The 16,364-nt window shown below is 45.3% G+C and overlaps 1 protein-coding gene and 1 pseudogene across 1 annotated transcript; one reads left to right on the forward strand and one right to left on the reverse strand.

The window, feature by feature from the left end:
* The first annotated feature begins 5,083 nt into the window (after window positions 1-5,083).
* LOC142360515 (DNA-dependent metalloprotease SPRTN-like) lies at window positions 5,084-9,103 on the forward strand (annotated as a pseudogene).
* Window positions 9,104-11,309: 2,206 nt separating this feature from the next.
* LOC142364614 (uncharacterized) lies at window positions 11,310-16,290 on the reverse strand. The gene is made up of 3 exons (XM_075444516.1): window positions 16,183-16,290; window positions 12,085-14,774; window positions 11,310-11,362 (listed from the first exon to the last, which is right to left on the reverse strand). Exons 2-3 carry the CDS (start codon window positions 12,935-12,937, stop codon window positions 11,310-11,312), a joined length of 906 nt encoding a protein of 301 aa, XP_075300631.1. The 5' UTR covers window positions 12,938-14,774; window positions 16,183-16,290.
* Between the last annotated feature and the right edge of the window lie 74 nt (window positions 16,291-16,364).

A 16,364-nucleotide genomic window follows, 5' to 3' on the forward strand; every position in this document is an offset into this window, starting at 1 on the left:
CAGTCTAGTTGGAGGCTGGTAACTAGTGGTGTCCCCCAGGGGTCAGTAGTGGGCCCAGCCTTGTTTAACTTCTTCATCAACGACCTGGATGAAGAGTTAGAATGTACCCTCAGCAAGTTTGCTGATGACACCAAACTGGGAGGAGTGGTAGATACACCAGAAGGCTGTGCTGCCGTTCAGCGTGACCTGGACAGGCTGGAAAGCTGGGCAGAGAGGAACCTGATGAGGTTCAACAAAGGCACCTGGGGAGGAACAACCCCATGCATCAGTACAGGCTTGGGGTGGACCTGCTGGAGAGCAGCTCTGCGGAGAGGGACCTGGGTGTCCTGGTGGATGACAGGTTAACCATGAGCCAGCAGTGTGCCCTGGCTGCCAAGAAGGCCAGTGGGATCCTGGGATGCATTAGGAGGAGTCTGGCCAGCAGGTCGAGGCCAGCAGGTCAAGGGAGGTTCTCCTTCCCCTCTACACTGCCCTGGTGAGGCCTCATCTGGAGTACTGTTTCCAGTTATGGGCTCCCCACTTCAAGAAAGATGAGGAGCTACTGGAGAGAGTCCAGTGGAGGGCTACAAGGATGGTGAGGGGACTGGAACATCTCTCCTACGAGGAGAGGCTGAGGGAGCTGGGCTTGTTCAGCCTGAAGAAGAGAAGGCTGCGAGGCGACCTAATATATACTTACAAATATCTGAAGGCTGGGTGTCAGGAGGATGGGGCCAAGCTCTTTTCAGTAGTGCCCAGCGACAGGACAAGGGGCAAAAGACACAAACTGAAGCAGAGGAAGTTCCGTCTGAACATGAGGAAGAACTTCTTCCCTCTGAGGGTGACGGACCACTGGAACAGGCTGCCCAGGGAGGTTGTGGAGTCTCCTTCTCTGGAGATACTCAAGACCCACCTGGACAAGGTCCTCTACAGCCTACTGTAGGTGACCCTGCTTGGGCAGGAGGGCTGGACTAGATGACCCACAGAGGCCCCTTCCAAGCCCTACCATTCTGTGATTCTGTGATTCTGTGGTTTGTCTGTGGGAACTATATTTGTGTTTCTCTCAAATAATTTTAAACAAGAACAGAAACCCTGGAAACAGTTTTCTTGGGAATTTGGAGAAATGATCTTCAGTTTTTTAAGTTTATTGTTTGTGTCTCTTTGAGTGACCGGTTTAGGAGATGGATCATAATTTTTTGTTCCTGAATAATAATTTGTCCTGCTTTGAAATCTGAAGGAGGAGGGCATTGCTCACATTGCTGAACATAGCTGAGGCGCTTCTGGGCCGGAGCTTCCTCAGCCCGTGGCACCTATGAAGAGGTTGGGAACCTGTTTATATAAAAGACCAGACATGGCCCTTCCTTATTTGTTTTTTTTTTTCCCTTGTGATGTTTTCACAGAGTCTTTTTTTAAGATGAGTGAAAGGAGAAGTTCTGAGCTTTCCTGACTTTGCAGTACAGTTGGGGTGTGCCTGCCTCTGTCCCACAAGGCTGATGGCTGCTTGGCAGGCAGCAGCGAGTGTCAACACCGATGCCTGGGTGTGTTTCTGTTCACAGCATGCGCTCCCAGTCCATTCTGCACATGGCAATGTTTCGTTATGAGAAAGACACTGCAATGAAGTATTCCAGGATCCTGAATGACCACTTCAGGGTACGGTATGCGTATTGCTAAGCTGCCAGCTGGATGGCTGCAGCAGTTACTGCTGTCAGCTGAATAGCCCAAACCTAGCAAGGGTTCTGTTCCTCGCTGCAGAGTTCTTCCAGAGCAACACAAGCACCTTCTCCATGCGTTGCAAGGTAAGATTTAAAAATACATACGTTGTAATGAGTCTCTAAGGGTGTGAGTGAAAACAGTAGCTGGAGTATTTGAGTGCAAGCTGCGTTTGAGAGTGCCTCACCACTTGCTCTTTCTTGCCACCTGAAATCATACTGTTAGGGGGCGTGAGTATGTTTCTGCTCTCTCTTTCCTGTCTTTTCTCCTTGGAAAGGGTTTTTTTCTTTTGTTACGAGGTCCAGAGTTACCATGTCCCGAGCAAAGTAGTTTTCCACTAGAGAAGCAGGTCAGAGGAGCAAGAAAGGTATTGTCACTGTGCTGTTTCAGAGCCCCTGTTGGTGCCATCTTTGTTCTGTTAGCGATCCCTTGAGACTTAATGGGATACCATCCCCATCTCCCTGGCCGCTGCCCACTAGGATTATGCCTTCACCCTGTGGTAGCATAACTTTGAGGTGATACTTCAATATTTGTCTCTTTAGCTCAGTCACCAATTAAGAAAAAGAAACTCTTCTAACTGGTGAGTTACTGAGCATTTTGTCCTTTCTGTCTATCTGCAGCAGTGTTGCTGTGTGTATGGCAGCAAAAGTAGAAGGGAAGCTGTCACACAACAGTTTGAACCGACGCCCAGCAGACTGGGCCTGTGTTTTAATGACAATGAGTAAGGAAGAGTTTTTCTGTGTGCCGTGGTAATTGCATTTGGCACACAGCTACCCGGCTCCCCGTCTGCCCCTGCTAAACTCTGCGTTGGAGAGAGGGTTGTTTGGTCTGTAATAGCGATGCTGTAATTCCAGTGATTTTTCTGCCACCTTGCAGAGGATAGTTTATTGGGAAGTAAATGGTCTCCTGCGAGCGTGGTGGAAGCCCTCTCATACCAGTGACTAAAATTAGGTTGGTTGAGGTGGAGGAGGTCAAGTGATGTGATGAAGCCTGCCTGTGCCTGGAAGGCAGGCAGCTGCCCGCGTTTAGGTTCCCTAGAGCTCTAAATGAGTTTGTGTAGGCTGAACTGGCTGCTTTGACCCACTGTCAGAAAGCTCCAGCTTCTGTAGGCGGGGAGCTTCATCATGCCTGAACTGTAAGTCATGAGGAAAAAGCGCTATGCTGATCTGGTGAAAGTTTCCACAAGTAGGTGTAGATTTTGGAAGGTGGATTGGTGGCCCTTTCTGATGTCTGGTGCCGCAATTTCTATTGTCAAGAGAAGTTCTTAGAGTTGCAAATCACTTCAAAAACCTTGGCCTGGCACTCAAAGGGCAATTACTTGTTATGCAGCTGAACACATCTCAGTTTTCCACACTCCACTCCACGCTGCAGGCCTGGATGATAGCAGAGAGCTCCTGCCATAAGATCGTCTGGCGGCAAGACTTTGACGTTAAACGTTCGTGACGGTGTTTCTTTCTCCTGCAGACCCACGGGCATGTCTTCCCCAAAGCCCTCTCCTGCCGGTTCTGTGAGATCTCAGCCGGGACGTATTGCTAACAGCTGTGGTGGGAACACCATCCCCTATAATATCCCAAGTATCACCTCTTCCTGTGTCAACATCACTGCTGGTATCCTCTCTGCATGTGCTCTGTGGGAACAGGCTGATGCACTGGCCAGGGAGAATTAGGGTAAGTTTGTGCCCTCTGGCTTTTCTGCCTTATGTGTTGTCGTTCTGTGTATGTACTTGCTTAAATCTGAACACTCGGTGTAGCAAACGCCAGACCTAAAGCTCAAAGCATGAGATATGTTGAAATAGACAGCTAGGGCATATTGGCAGAGATACTTGATGGTGATATATTGATGAGTGTTCCAATTAAAAGGTTGTCTTGGCATCCTCAAATGTCGAAGAGCTAAGGAATGAGGGTATCAAGTGCAGGAAAGCTGCCACCTTGCTTCATGGTAAGACAGGAAGCAGAGGAGGTTTTTTGCTGTTTGTTTTTCCCTTTGGGGCGCTTAGCTTTTCTGAGTTGGTTCACCTTCTTTAAGAACAGCTTTGTGGCCTGTAGCCTTGTGGTTTAGTTAGATTGTCAAACTTCCAGGTATTTTTGCCTTGCGAACAGTGAAGCCGGCTGCTCTGCGTAACAGAGAAGCTGAGCAGCATTTGAACTCAAGTCCTTGCTGGGCACGTGACCAGTACTTGCCAGCAGCATTTCCTAAAGTTGCTGCTACTTGTCTATTTTACCGTTTTGTTGTTAAAAATGTATTGTTCTGTGGTACAAGCAGTGGTGAATAAGCAAAAGCCCTAGAGTATGTGCAGTTCAGTCTGTAACCTGCCATCCCATGTGGCATTTGCAGTGACATTTTACACAAAACACAAAGTTTTGTGAGCTACTGTGGGCAAAGGGATATATTGCCACGATCTGTTGGCAAACTTGCAAAAGAGAATAAGCACCGTGTGCCTGGCTCAGCTGTTGGAAGGCTGTAAAAACACTCACGCTAATGAGGCAGGTGCTGAAATTCAAACGGCTTTGCAAGTCCCCTTTGAATAAAGAACCTCCAGTGGTTGGCTGTCCTCTGAGCAAATCTGTGCTCACGGCAGCAATACACGTGTAGTGTTTCGGATTCTGTCCTCACAAGGCTGGTAAGAGACTGTCACACAGAAGGAGTGGTGGATGCTGCTGCTAAGCCAGAGGAAGGAGTCTTGGAGGGAAACCTGTGGGAGGGCAGCCTGAGCACAAGCTTGCTTCAGCCAAGGCCGAATTCAAAACCTGCTCTGTGTTGCCGTTGTCATGTAGGGGAATGATGGCTGGGGTAGTCAATACTCCCAAGGGAGTGGATCTGTGCGGTGGAACAGTAAATACTCACGTAGGCCTGGCAAGCTGTACAAATTTTTAAACCTGTTCAGCTGAGAAATCATGATGTCTCCAAGGTCTGAGGATGGATGATGGAAAGGCACCAGTCCCATTTCTGGGCATCGCTCAGGAAGACACTCGAATTTGGCTTGCTTCAAGTCTGGGGGAAGCCTGCGGCGGGGACTGGGCTGTGAACACCCAAACTTTTGCCCACCTACCAGGGAGTCTCGACGTCCTTTTAAAGCCAGCGCTTGGGGAGCCGGTTCAGTGCGTGTACGCGTGTGTGAGTGCGTTCTGCTCTCACGTGCCCTGCCTCGTGTGCTTGTTACGCTTCCCGGCCTTCCGATAGCGCTGGGCTCTCTGCGTCGACAATGTGTTTAACGGGACTTGCCGACGGACAGCGTGACGCTGTTGTTGCTCCTGGCAGCCCCCTCGCCTGTCAAACGTGCCTGCTGTGTGAAACCAACCAAATGTTTTCGCTCTGCCTCCTCTTTTTGAGAGTTTTCTATTGAAATCAGCGCAGCGATGTGGCTCGACGTGCCGAGGCTCAGCAGGCCGTTGGCGGGATGGCGGAGGACTCGGTGCCGGCGGCGCAGCTCCAGGAGCGGCAGGACGCGGAGGATGAGGCGATGGCAGCAGCAGCAGTGGGCTCCATGGCTCTGCTGGCCCCCTTGGCCCTCCGCCCGCTGCTGGTGGTGGACGAGGCCTGGGAGCTGCCGGACCCCAGCCCCGACGTGCGCAGCCTCTTGGTGCGGCTCAGTGAGGAGCTCCTCTGGAGGCACCTGGCCGCCGTCGAGGTGTCGTAGAGCCGGCACATGGCCCTGTACGCCGCCGTGGGGGTGCCGGGCTGGCTGGCGGGGCAGCGCTGCCTGGGGACGGGCCGGGGGCTGCTGTGAGCCGGAGCTGAGAGGCGCAGGCCGCAGCCGTGCCGCAGGGGAGCTGGGGCCGTGCTGGCTGCTGGGGCCTGGCCCCGCTGGGCCTCTGCTGGCGGCAGCGCTCGCCAGGCCCTCGGCAGCACTGGGGTGCTGAGCTGGTGGAGGACACAAAGGGAAGAAGGGACTTTGAGGCGTTCCTGGTGGCTTACTGTGCAGGAGTGAGGACGTGAAAAGGCTCGGCAGGCGTCAGAGGCTGGGGAGGGCGAAGGGGGAGATGGCAGAGGCCGGCAGTGCAGTCGGCATTGGCGGCTGTGGGTCGCAGCCTCTGATTTCTGTATTTCGCTCTGTCGGGAGCTCTGGTGGAAACAGCCCTCTGCCTCCTGAATGGGTTAGCTCGGAACCAGCCTCTGTCCATTCTTTTTTTTCCTTTTCTTCAGGATTGCTAGCTTTGAATTAAGTGATTGCGAGTGATCTGATAATTTATAGTGTTTCTTCTGCTAGTTCAGTCACAGTTTATTCTCAGGAACCTACTGGCTTAATTTTTTTTTTGCTTGTTGACGTTGCATTTTTGAAGTAACTACTAAAAGCTCTTTGTCATGTTCTGAGTTACCTGAAGTGTGTTGGAAGGGGCCAGCACTTTAACTGCGACTCTCAATTTTCTTCACAGACTACCGAAACAAGTAGCTGCAATATTTTGTTTCCGTGTCTTTCAGCTCTGCTGGAGCGTGCGTATATGAAGGAGCAGGTGGAATGTGTTCCATTCGTCTGAGCGAGCCGCTCCTGAAGTTAAGACCAAGAAAGGATCTTGCTGAGGTATCTGAAGGTTGCTTGTGAATTTGCACATAAAGCGTATTGTGCCTCGTCCCCACTCCATACGCACATTTTACGTTTCATAGTGGGATTCGTACACACAGTGACTTACAGATCAGAGAATAGGGGTGGCTTTATTATTACATTTTTGTTCCTTGTGTTGCAACATCGCGGCAACCTTTCAGTTTTATGTTTCTAAATGGGCAGCGCTGAGTAGGAGTCTAAACTCACATGTTTTACTGACTTTGTAAGGGAAAAAACCCAACTCTTTTTTACTCCTAAGTTATCCTCTAATATTAAAAACAAGCAGAGACTGTAAGCGCAATCAGAAAGTGGCTGTAGTTTCATCTTCCAGGTCAAAAGGCCAACAGCAGAAAACAAGGATCTAGGATATGGCTGTAAACATCGCTTGTGTGGCTTCTTGTCCCTCTGTCAGGGCTGCTTGTTTGAGTTTGCTCAAGGTTCAGATTTGCTGAATGAAGAGAAATGCTGCAGGGCGTCGCTCCTATCACAAGCGTCTCCTTCTTTGGTTGTAGAGGGGATCTTCTCTTTAAAGATCTGACTTGATTTTGAGGATGATTTCTCCTTTTTGGAATGTTGCTTGTTACAGTAATGTTCTCCAGCTTGTTCTTGTGGTATGGGAATAGAGGGAATGCGGCTTGACAGACAGAAGTATTATGCTTTTGTGACGCAGAGTGAACATGTGAATGCATGAGAATAAAGTCAGTACCAAGACAAATGGAAAGGAGGAAAATATCTCCAGCGTAATTTTGAAACTATATGCAATGCTTTTCAGTAAATAGCTAATGATTTGCATCGTTTCAGGCACTGTTGCATGAAATGATCCATGCCCTGCTGTTTGTTACTAATAACGAAAAGTTCATGAATATCATGGACCAGAGTTCCGCAAACACATGCGTCGCGTTACTCGCTGGACTGGAGCCAATGTCACAGTAAGCGTAATCCACTTCACCTAAAGTAATAAAGATTTTTTTTCCTGATGAGGTTTTTCCGTATGCCTGGTGGGATAAAGAGCAATATATTTGTTCTTGTTAGGCACTGGTGGCACTGATACAAATTTGCATCCACGTGTGTGCCAGTTCCACAGTGACTTTGTTGGGGATGAGGGTGGGAACAGGTTGAGGCAGAGGTGATGCGTTATCAGTCGTCTCATTTTTCGAGTATACTCTCTGCAAGTATTTTCCTATGAGCTTTTGTTTTAAACTTCAAACAACTTAAGTGATGCCAGGGACAGAATAGCCCCATGGTCAGAATGAGATCTGGGGAAGACCAGTCTGTTTTAGTTAAGATTTGTATCAGTAGAGGCTAATGAGTTGAAGCTATTTAAAAATCATCTGTCTGATAAGGTAAATTAACATTTCAGCTGGAGGAAGAGCACAAAACTGGTGTTGTTTGCAGTACATGCTAAACAGTGTGTCATTTAGGCTGAAACTGCAGACAGGCTTTTAAAGTGGTTTTATTGCCATTCAAACAAGATAGCCAGGACATATTCCTATAGATCCTGTCTTCTTTTTTTTTTGAAGCTTTGTTTTAATAGCATCTAAATGTTGATCAAATTTCACCCAGGTTCAGTCCTTTTAGCTGGTAATGTAAAAATCACAGCAGGAACGGAAGGAATGGTAATATATTTTAAAAAAATACATTGTGGAACTAGTGATACAAAATTAGAACCTTTCTGATTGACTGCCTTTTTTCTTTTTTCTGAAACCTAGATCCATCATAGTTTTTGTGATGAGGTGGATTTGTACGGCCAGCACTGGTGGGGATGCAATGGCCCCTGTCAGAAGAGCAAACCTGACTTTGGATCTATGAAACGCTCAATGAACAGAGCACCCTCTGTGCGAGAGCATTGGTGGGTTGAGCATCAAGAGACGTGTGGAGGTACATTGCCAAAAGTGAAGGAGACGGAGAACTTCTCCAAGAAACCCCAGGGGAAAACCCAGCCAGCAAAACTTCCAAATTCTGACTCGGCTAACAAAGGTGTTTAAAATCATTCTGTTTTTCCTTTGCCAGACTCTTTTTGTCCAAACAGGCCATTGACCAAATACGGATCAACCGCTACATGAGCTTTGTTTAGATATTACTGCAAACATTAATTATAGTATTACTGATATTAATTAATCATGATATTACTGCTATTACTGAAAGAAACTGCCCATTTGATTTGTGCATTTTTAGGTGGCTCCTCAGCTTATTTGTTTGCAAAAGGTTTAGTTTACTACGCTGTTTTCAAGCAGCAGATTTTTTGGGCGAGGCACATAAAGTACTAAACCTGTGATTTCTATATGAAAAAGTTACTAATTTTTCTTACTTTCTTCCCTTCTTGTTTTGCAGGGAAGACGCAAACGCATGATGTGCAAGATCTAATGCCATGCAGGGGAAAAGGATATCGGCTTGGAGGAGGAGACAGTGGACTCTCAGGAAAAAGCACAGATTCCAGCAGCGTTGTTAGAAACAGTGAAGCGCCTGGTTCACAGCATCGTTCAGCAGTGAAGACAATACCAATCCCTAAAAGTGAGATGAAATTTGAAAAGTCACCCCGTAACGGCATCTTCTTTCCACTTTCTGCTGATGATGCCAGTGAGAAAATCAACTTAGCTTCAAAGCATGAGTTTCCTGAACCCTCTGTTGCCAATACAAAAGCTTACAAGCATGGTAGCGAGCCACCTGTTAAAATTGCTCGCGGTGTGGGAGAAAAATCAAACCAAGGCTCTGCAAATGGCAAGAGGGCTGTGCCATTTTATGGCAGGACATCGAAACAGTTTTGTTTTGAGCAGACAACAGCAGCTTAGGCTGCATCTGAGAAAAATGTTAAAGATTTTATCCTCACACGAGTGGGTTACACTAGGTACTGCTTTATTCACAACTCAGAGTTGGGCTATCACCTCAGTGAATGGCCAAGCTGAACTCGCTAGACTAGTTGATATACATTTATTAAACCGATTACATCAACTCTAGAATCTTCACAAGTTTCTAAGCAACCATTCTGTTCCTTTAAGTACGTCATTTATTAAGTTCTTTCTATTCTTCTGTCTTCCTAGAATTCTCCCTCGCTGGTTTCAGGGTCATCTCGGAGTCGTCATCTGTCCTTCATCTTCTTCTGTGAATTCTGTTTGGTACAATCCATACAGTTGTTTTCTAACCCAACTGCAACATACCGATTGTACGGTTTCTTAACGCAGCTGTGTTCACACCATTGAACCTATGTTCTAGTTCTATGATTTTATTCTATTCTATAATCAGTCTTCTTTATAATCCATCTCTAACATTCCCTCCTTTTGTTTTTATTGCATCCCTGCAATTACTAATTACTATATTTCCAAACTTCTTTTTGACACTTCTTAGTGATTGACATTAAACACGTTAGTATACATTGAAAAATCACAAACAGACAAACAACTATTGTTACAACAAAGAATAAGATCACTAAAGCTTTCTTTAGCCAAGTAGCTAGGTTCGGGAACCAAGAGGTTAACCAAGAAACAGCATCAGTGAATCCCCACGAGGTGTCTTTTTGCACTTGTTGCATCTGTTTACCAATTTCCCAAATTTTCTGCACATCAGTAATTAGCTCTCCACTATGATCGGTGTACATACAACAACTTACACTTAAAATGGTGCAGACCCCTCCTTGGGAAGCTAATATCAGATCCAATGCCATCCTATTTTGTATAGTAATTTTCGAGAATTCAGAAACCTCTTTTTGCAAAGTGAGCAGTCCATGTGCTGTGGAATTTGCTAGTTTTTCAGTCTCTCCAGAAATGTTCAGAATTGCTTTTTCCAATTCACTTACCCCTAAAGAAGGCATAAAGCAACGGAGCAAAGAGTGAAATCCTGCAGGTCTTTCTCTCAGGGGATTAAGATTTCTTTTCACACGATTAATATAGGTCCGGTGCCAAGTGTCTTTGGGTAAGACTTCAGGATGTATTTGCAAATCTGAAGTGAGAACTCCAAGAGCACAAATTCCTCTCCAAGCTAGAGGTAAAGCTTTATATGCTGTTGTTCCGCAAAGCCAAAAGATACCTAAATCTGGAGGGGCTTGCCATCTTAACTGCAACCCAGAACTTATTGTGGTTGTGCTTTGGCAGTTTGTCCAATTTCCCACAATTGTGTGATTTTGGCATAGGAATCGATTAGAACACGTAGAAGGATAACGTCTTTGAACACAATGGACTTGGGAATAGTTCCATTGCTTGGGTAATTGAATAGCCCAGATTTGCTCTTTGTAGGTGTCAGTGAATGTAGTATTATACCAATATCGATTCCAATTTACTGCTCTAGGTACAGGAGTACCTATTAGCTGGAACCCCTGATCAACAGTTTTTGGCAACAAGACACAAATCCAGCGTTCGGTTAGATTTAGATTCTTAATAAAGGAATTCGAGTGACACATGCATGTTATTATGCCATTCATTTTCAATCTGTTCTCCGTGGTTTGTTTCCTCCAGACCTTTTAGGCGTCTGCTTAACCATTGAGGGGTTTGCATGCTTCGATATATGGTGGGTCGATTAATCCTAAAGACAGACATCACATTCAAAAGGTTAGTACATGCATAATCATAAATCACAATCCTAAATTCACCATAAAAACGATTGCCTGATATATCGTATCTATGACAGCACCAATCTCCATGGCCATAAATTCCCCACATGTGATGATCGTAGCACCATGTTCCTCTTACCCAGAGGGGGTCTTGTAACTGAATATGATATACAAATAGAGAGAATTTGCCGCTGTCCCAGTCCCAGTACGCATGCAACCATAGGCAGAGGTCCAGGTATCCCATCGACCGTCAAGCAGAGTTTGTACGTTGACGCAGAATTGCAGAGAATCTCCACATAGATTGATAGCGTCTCTCATCTCAGTCTTCGGACAGTCAGACGTAAGAACGAACCGCCCAGAGTCTGTCTGAATTCCTGCAGCTTGGCCCTTAAGTTCGCAAGACAAATTGCTGTACATGACATTAGGGATATTGGCACCGGCATCTTGATAGTGTATTGCTGATCTTACCCAGAATCCGTGGAGACTGCTAACAGGTATTTTACATCGAAAAATTAGCAACACTTGTACCCAATTCATTGTTCTTCAGTATCTTTCCGGACGTGAGAATGATGGATCCAGGTCTCTTTCCCAGCAACCTTAACAGCATAAAAAGAGGTTAATAGTACAGTGTATGACCACTTTGGTTCCAATCTATTTTCCCGATTGTAATTTTTCACATAAACTTTATCTCCTGACTGTATATCATGTAGCTGGACTTCAGGAGATACACCTTGATACCAATGAGCATGATTTCTCATCTGGGAAAAAGAATCCTGGAGGTACAAAAGGTATTGAGTGATTTGCTCATCTCCATCCAAAAGGCTAGCTTTTGCTGGAACAGAAGTTCCTGGAATGGCAAGAATTCTACCAAAAGGTTGTCTTGGAGTGTTTCTGAGATCCCATAAAACTAAGTTCAAAGCTTCTGGCCATTTTAATCCAATTTGTTTACAAACCTTAACTAACTTCTCCTTAATGGTTCTATTCATCCTTTCTACTTGTCCAGAGGACTCTGGATGATATGGGGTGTGTCATTGTTGTCTAATTCCTAAAGCATGATATATGTGAACCAAAATAGCTGCCGTAAAGTGTGCTCCCCTGTCTGAGTCAATTATTTCTGGAACGCCATATCATGGAATTAATTCTTTTAAGAAGATCTTAACTGCTGATTTTGAATCATACTTTCTTGTTGGGAAAGCTTCTACCCATCCAGATAACTGATCTACAGTCACTAACAAGTGTGCATAACCCAGAGTCTTAGGCATCTCAGCATAATCAGTTTGGAGCTTTTGAAAAGGAAAGGTGGCCGGAGGCCTTTTACCTTGTGGCGGGTTAATTCGCAACGTAGCATATTGCTTGAAGAGTTTACAATTCTCACAAACTCTTCGTGCTGCAGCATAAATTCCTGGTGCTGCCCACAGTCTTTGGATTTGGGAGGCTGTGCTCTCCGGTCCTCCATGAGGTTTCTCATGGAACCAACGGGTTAAGGGTAATAAATACCTTGTTGGCAACAGAGGTTTGTTGTTCAAAATCCATTGCTCTCCTTGTCTCTGAGCTCCTAGTCGTTCCCATAAGGATCGTTCATCTTCGGTTAAGGATTCATAGAGTTGGCACACGTCCAGTGGGCTTGTCCATTCTTCCTTCGTTTGCAGTGCAGCCATAAGATGGTTGCAATGCCTAGCAACTGCTCGGGCTGCTTGGTCAGCCAAGTGGTTACCTCTTGAGATGGCATCTTGTTTTCCTGTGTGAGCTTTAATATATATTACCGCTAAAGCTGTCAGCAATTGAATCGCTTCCAGTAAATCTTTTATCTGCTTTCCATGAGCAATCGTTTTTCCTGCTGAAGTTAGAAATCCTCTCTCTTTCCAGAGGGCACCTGTTGCATGACACACTCCAAAAGCGTATTTTGACTCAGTATAAATGCTCACTTTTTTCCCTTTTGCATACCTGGCTCCTTCTGTCAGTGCGACAACTTCCACACCTTGCGCTCCCAGAGACAAAGGTAGAGGTCCAGCAATTAATACCGTTGTGTCTGTCATCACCGCAAAACCCATAGCCCGTCGTCCTTTATCATAATATGATGATCCATCTGTGAAAAGACTCACCTCTGGGTTATCAAGTGGTTGATCTGTTATGTCGTCTTGTGACTTGCTAGTAAATGTTAAAATTTGCATAACAATGTGGCAGGGTTAAGCATGTTGCACCTTTCCAATTTCAAATTGTCAGCTAATAACAATACCAGTTCATAACAATGTGCTCTTTGGGGTGAACAAAATTTCCACCTCATGGGGTACACATACGGTTAGTGCATGTCCTAAAACAATTGACCAAGATTTTTCTACTATCTCAGCTGTAGCTTCAAGTCTTCGAATACAAAACGGAGCTCCTTTTACTACAGGATCTAACGTAGTTGAAAAATAAGCTACTGGTCTTTCATGAGGCCCTAAAGTTTGGACTAAAATTCCTCTGGCTGTTCCCTTTACCTCATCACAATAAAGTTTAAAGGGTTTGGTATAATCAGGGAGTCCTAATGCTGGGGCATTCAATAACGCATTCCGAAAAGCTTTTTCTCTTTCAGATCCCCATGCTACAGGTTCCACCTCCTCATTCCTAGTTGCTTCATGCAACAGTTTTGTTATTTCACTTAATCCAGGGATCCAAGGTGTGCAAAATCCAGCTTGCCCTAAAAATCCCCTTAACTGCTTCTTAGTGGTAGGTCTTGGCAGTTCCTGTATTATTTTAACTCTTTCAGGATCAATTTCTCTTTTTCCCGGACTTAATAAAAATCCCAGGTACTTTACCTTAGTCTGGCAAAACTGCAGTTTGGATGGAGAGACTCGAAGACCCTTCTGCACCAATTGACAACACAAATATTTAGTATCAAGTATACAATTTTCTTTTGTCTTACTCACAAGTAAAAGATCATCCACATATTGTATAAGAACAGGCAAACAGGGAAGATTTAAATCTGGTAAATCATTTCTCAAAATATGAGAGAAAATAGTGGGTGATAAAACCTTGCGGCAATCGTGTCCAGGTTAACTGTTTCCCTTGCCAGGTGAAGGCAGAAATATGTTGGCTTTGTTCTGCTATTGGTATACTAAAAAAGGCTCCTGTTACATCAAGCACAGTGTAATATTGGCCCCAAGGTGGTATTTCAGTTAATATCAAACTCGGGTCTGGAGCAACTGGATGGGGTGCAATGACATGCTCATTAACTGCTCGTAAATCTTGAACAAACCTATATTCAGGGTCTCCGTCGTTGTCCAACCTGTTTTTACTTACAGGTAGAATTGGGGTATTATAAGGGCTCCTACATTCCTTTAGAATTCCCCCTTTTAAGAATTTATCAATTTGTTTACCAATACTAGGAATTGCTTCTGAAACTATTAGATATTGTCGAATAGAAGGAGGTGTCCCTCCTTTTGTTTGGATTACCACAGGTTCAGCTGATTTTAACAGCCCTGCTTCATCTCCAGAAGTGCTCCATAATTCATGAGGAATATCAGAGAGTTCCTCAGGGATCTTTTTTTCCTCCTTTTTATTTTCTGGTATTTTGATTAAAGACATCCCAGTTACTATTAGTTGGATACCAGTTGGAGTTTAAGAGATACAAGTGCCAAATTCTTGCAATAAATCCCGTCCCAGCAAAGACACAGGTGTTTCAGGGGAGATGCCAAACTTTCCCCAAGCCATTTTTCCTCCCAATATCACTGGAAGGGGAAGCGAAAGGGGCAATTTCTTACCTCCCACCACTCCATCTACCTTGATTTTTTTCTCCTGATAATTGCGGAACAAAAAAGCTTAATAACGATATAGTTGCTACCGTATCTACTAGAAGATTGACAAAAGTACCATTTACCTTTGCTGTGATGTGACCGTTATGATCTACCTTAACTCCAACCACTTCCATCAGTTACTGTGAGTGAGGTCTGGGAGGTTTTTCTCCATAGTTTCTAACTTCGACTGCCGAAGTCACTGGTCTCAAGGGGCATGCGCGCTGTATATGACCTGAATTACCACAATGAAAACGTTCAGGAGTGTTAAAATACGGGGAAACAGAGGGAGGAAGACCTCTGCCTCTTTGACCTCTTCCTCTGATTCCTCTGTGGGGAAATCCCTGGCATCTTCCTCTTTGGCTACAATTCTGAGCAATTGCTGCATCGAGCAAGCTGATTTCTCTTTCTTTTTCTTTACGTTCTCTCTTCCTCTCTGCCTTCAGTTTCTCCCCTTCTTGCTTCTGTTGTTCTTCACTCCTTCCATCAAAAACAAAAGTTGCTATGCTCAGAATTTTAGTCAAAGTTTCGCGTTGCCAGCCTGGCATGTGTTTTCGGAAATATTTATCAATGTCAGGAGAAGATTGGTCCACAAACACACTTAGGGCCAACGGTTCCTGCAAATTTTCACAAGCCATTCCCCCATATTTTTAAAGTGTAGCTTTTAGTATTCCCCAATAATCGCTGGGATGTTCATTAGGTTTTTGCCTACATTCCATTACTTTGGTCCAATTTGTGACTCATTCTCCAGTTCGCCAAACTGCTTCAACTATTGTTGAGCAGCAGTTTGATATGCTTGAAGTCCTTCTGTGGTAGTTACAGCCCAGCCTGGATTTTTCTCAGGACATGGATGAAGTCCATTTCCCCTCTGAGCCATTTCCCTGTCTTTTTGTAAAATTTTTTCTCTTTCGTCTGGTTCGAATAGTTCCCGGAGGAGAGTTCTTACATCACTCCAATATGGAAAATAATCATTTATGATGCCAGGTCATAATTGAGCACATTTTTCGGCATCATCTCGGCATTTTTGCTTGCCAAGATACTAAATTTCCTTGTTTCCAAGGTTCATGTCTTACCACGGCTTGGACTGCAAGGACCTCTGGCGGGGCTCCTGGTCCAGCCCTCGGGTTTGGAATGCAATCCAGTTTCACGGGATACATTCCAATCCCTTTTGAGGTAGAATTATCATCGTCTGCCTCCGGAGCAGAGGGAGCAAAGGGAGCAGAGGGTGATAAGCGACCTCCATTGTTATGATTACCTGCAGGTTTCCTTCTTTGCTGGGCCCAATTATACCAAATATACTAGTAATCAATGTCTTGAGTGCCTGCATCCTCTGGAATTATTCATCAAAATTATAACTTGTGTATCTTAAAAGCTCCCCTAGGGGCCACACATCCATAGGTCCACCTCCTCTAGTTCTAGTGAGAAATGGCCATTCCTCCTGACATAATAGTATCAATTTCTTTTTCTGCAAAGTCTGAGACGAAGGTATCTTACTCCAATTTTCAAAAACCTCAGCAAGGGGCGTCCCCCTTTCCACGCTGGGTGTAGTTCCTGTATCAAATACTTCAAGCAAAATTTAAACACGAGAGAAAATCTCAGCAATCAGTCTGAACACCCTCGAGACCGAAAGCTCTCGGACTCACCCAGTCCTTTTGTTTGGCGCCGGCACTTTGAGCGTTGGTCTCGGGTGTTCCCAGAAAGATCCTGAGTATCCGTCTCCTGTGTCAGTGTCAAAATGTGGCATCAGCCGGCTCTCCAGTGCGGGGAGAGGGCGGGGCCGGGGCGGGGCCGTGGGCGGAGCATGTGTTTGGGGTGGGGCGGGGCT

Source organism: Opisthocomus hoazin, chromosome 2, assembly GCF_030867145.1.
Source record: "Opisthocomus hoazin isolate bOpiHoa1 chromosome 2, bOpiHoa1.hap1, whole genome shotgun sequence".
NCBI lineage: Eukaryota > Metazoa > Chordata > Aves > Opisthocomiformes > Opisthocomidae > Opisthocomus > Opisthocomus hoazin.